We start from the raw sequence: 3293 nt of genomic DNA, 5'->3' as shown, positions 1-3293 counted from the left end.
GCAGTCCGAGCTTTTATCTGAGGTATTCAACAACTTGAGGTGAGTTTCCTCACTGTGCTTGGCGGGTTGAAGGCACCAATATCGACCCATGGTTTGTTATGATAAGGATGCTAGTTGTCTGCATGATTCTTGTATGTATGTGATGCGAATGTATATGTTTGACAAATCTGTTCATGCTACTGACAGATCTGTTCCAAGCGGGGCTCGATGCCGGACGGGGCGTATTATATGTTTGATATGTATGATATGTTTGGGGAACTCACTAAGTTTCATTCTTACAGTTTTCGGTTTGTGTTTCAGGTACTTATGGTTCGAAAGGGAAGAGCTCGGGATGACCACATTTCGCACACACTATGATTTCCGCTTTATATAACTTTGATGTATTGGATTCGTCGTTTAACATACTCTAATTTTCTTGTATGGTTTTATAAAACACGTTTGGGTTGATGGTTTTATTATAATTAAAATGAAATTTTTGGTCTTAATTTTTGGTTTTATTAGTAACATACTTTTCTGTTCATCCGATTTTAGACTTGAGACACAATTTTATATATATAGTTGAAATTAAATATTCAAAAGAAAATCATAGGTTTAATTTTGAAAGTACAATAAATGTGTAAAGATCGGCTGCTGGTATGCCGAGTAAAAGTTTATTGAAATAATAATTTGATTTTATGGAAATGAGGAGGACGTTGCTGTTGACTTGGACCTCCCTTTTGAATCATTCCCACCGCCTACTCTCTCCCACTCTGCATAAATCCCTTCCTACCCTTCTTCCATTTTCGCACCCAGGATCTCGATTTCAATCCGCTTCTGTAGATCTACACTTGGAAACATGAAGAACAATCACAACACTAATCAGAATCAAATGATCTCACTCTTCAAGCTCTTCAATGCTCCATTACATCTATCCAATCTCCTTTCTCTCATCCTATTCTTCGCCTTCGGTTTATGTTTCGGTATCATTCTCACTTTCCATCTCAAAAACGTCTCCTTCAATCTCCAGTTCACACAATTTTCTCTCTCCACCACCACCACCAACACCGCCGTCCAGGCCGACGTTATAACCACCACACCACAAACAACCCCGCCGCCGCCGAAAGTTGGATTGGCAAGCTACTTGAACCCGCCGGAACTGATGCACGATATGACCGATGAAGAGTTGATTTGGAGAGCATCGATGGTTCCGAAAGTCAGAGATTATCCGTTCGAGAGAATCCCGAAGGTTGCCTTCATGTTTTTGACTAGAGGTCCGGTGGTGTTGTCGCCGCTGTGGGATAAATTTTTCAAAGGGAACGAAGGTCTTTACACCATTTATGTTCATAGCTCCGATTCGGCTGCCAATGAGACGGAGCCGGAGGACTCTGTATTTCATGGCCGGCGAATTCCAAGCAAGGTAAAAAGCTGCTAATTATCGAATTAATCTTTTGCTTTCATGGTTAAATAAAAACGTTGAAATTTTCAAAACAGAATTTTTGCTTTAGGATTTCTACCATAGCAATAGCAATTAATATAATCAGAAAATTAGGATTGTTGGTTATTGACACTGGTGTGCAGATTATAAATTATCATATTCAAAATCAATATTATCAAGATTTTATAATGGTAGAATATTTTATTTGAATATATATACTTGATTTTCCTATAATAAATGATTTTTTCTACAATGGGATGATTGGAAGTTACTTAATTAGGAAGATCAACAAAATCATTTGTAATCGAATTGTCTCGAATATTTGGTTTCCTTAAACTGTAAGCAATTATTTCATTTTGTTTTTGGGAATTTCTTACCATAATCTTTGTAAATTTATTTAAAATTTTGAATTTTGAGACATACTTTTATAAGTCCGAATCAATATCGATACATTTAAAAATAATAATTTTAATTCTAACGAAAAAGGAATACGAATAATAACGGATGTAATTTAATCATTGGGATTATAAATAAATTTCCAATAATTTATTATTAAAGAAATTTCTTCTCTAAAAATAAGAAAACAAGTGGCAAAGGGTGTATGATGGAAGCATTGCCCAATAGCCATAAACTTGTATGATGTATCCAAGCTGGATGTGTATGGTTCCGTTATACTTTTTCAAAAGTTTAGTGGAATATTCTTTTTCCATTTAAAATAATATTTAATTGTTATTTTTTTCTTTTCAAAATATTAAAAATAATTTGGAACATTGATTCATATGGTTTTGACATGGATATAATTCTATCATCTTGCATGTGAGTTTCATTATGAAATAAACAATCTACAACCCTTTTTGTAAATATAATCTTTATAAGATATTGCAATCTTTTTTATTTAAATCCTTAAGTTTTGCAACTTTATTTTATCCTTGTGAAATTAAATGTTACATTTTTATATTTGAATTATAGGATGTGGAATGGGGAAAAGTTAATATGATTGAAGCCGAGCGTCGATTGTTAGCAAATGCGCTAATGGATTTCACAAACCAACGATTCATTCTGCTATCAGAAGCTTGTATTCCTCTGTTCAACTTCTCAACAGTGTACTCTTACCTGACAAACTCAAAGCATAACTTTGTAGAGTCCTATGATTTGGAGGGGCCTGTTGGCCGTGGGCGCTATAGCCCTAATATGGCACCTGTTGTTGATATCGATGATTGGCGAAAAGGGTCACAATGGTTTGAAATGGACCGTGAGTTGGCTGTTGAAGTGATATCTGATAAGATGTATTTTTCAGTGTTCCATGATTTTTGTGACGGACAATGTTATGCAGACGAGCATTACTTGCCAACATTTGTCACTAAGCATTTCGGTGAAAAGAATTCGAATAGGACTTTGACTTTTGTTGACTGGGCGAAGGGCGGGCCCCATCCAACTAAGTACACAAGAAATGATGTGACTGAAGAGTTTTTAGAGAAATTAAGGGACGATAGGAGTTGTGAGTATAATGGAAAGAAAAAACAGATATGTCACCTCTTTGCTAGGAAATTCACGTCACATGCTTTAGATAGATTGTTAAGAATTGCACCAAAGCTTATGCAATTCAATGACTTATAACGTTTATGACATAATTTAGTTGTCATTTTTTTTTTTTTGTTATTTTCTTTAAATTTGTTTATTCTTATATACATAATTGAAATTGAGTTTAGAAATTAGAGAGCTTTTCCTTTTTTGAATTTTTGTGACATATATTGGTGTATTGAGTTCTCAGTTAATAATTAACGGATTTAAAGAAATTATAACATAACGATTTATATATTATGACTAGTAATTTATTCTGTTTTGATCCAGATTGGCCATTTCATAGTTCAATTCTTAT

General features: G+C 34.3%; 1 protein-coding gene across 1 annotated transcript; it reads left to right on the top strand.

Moving 5' to 3' along the window:
• Positions 1–726: 726 nt before the first annotated feature.
• On the top strand, positions 727–3068 carry LOC145041331 (glycosyltransferase BC10-like). Its single transcript, XM_078989350.1, has 2 exons — positions 727–1396; positions 2384–3068. The coding sequence occupies exons 1-2, from the start codon at positions 836–838 to the stop codon at positions 3029–3031; spliced, it is 1209 nt and encodes a 402-aa protein (XP_078845476.1). The 5' UTR covers positions 727–835; the 3' UTR covers positions 3032–3068.
• The last annotated feature ends 225 nt before the right edge of the window (positions 3069–3293 follow it).

This window comes from Lactuca saligna, chromosome 4 (assembly GCF_052625555.1).
Source record: "Lactuca saligna cultivar CGN05327 chromosome 4, ASM5262555v1, whole genome shotgun sequence".
Taxonomy (NCBI): domain Eukaryota; kingdom Viridiplantae; phylum Streptophyta; class Magnoliopsida; order Asterales; family Asteraceae; genus Lactuca; species Lactuca saligna.
This window is presented reverse-complemented; position numbering and strand designations above follow the sequence as displayed.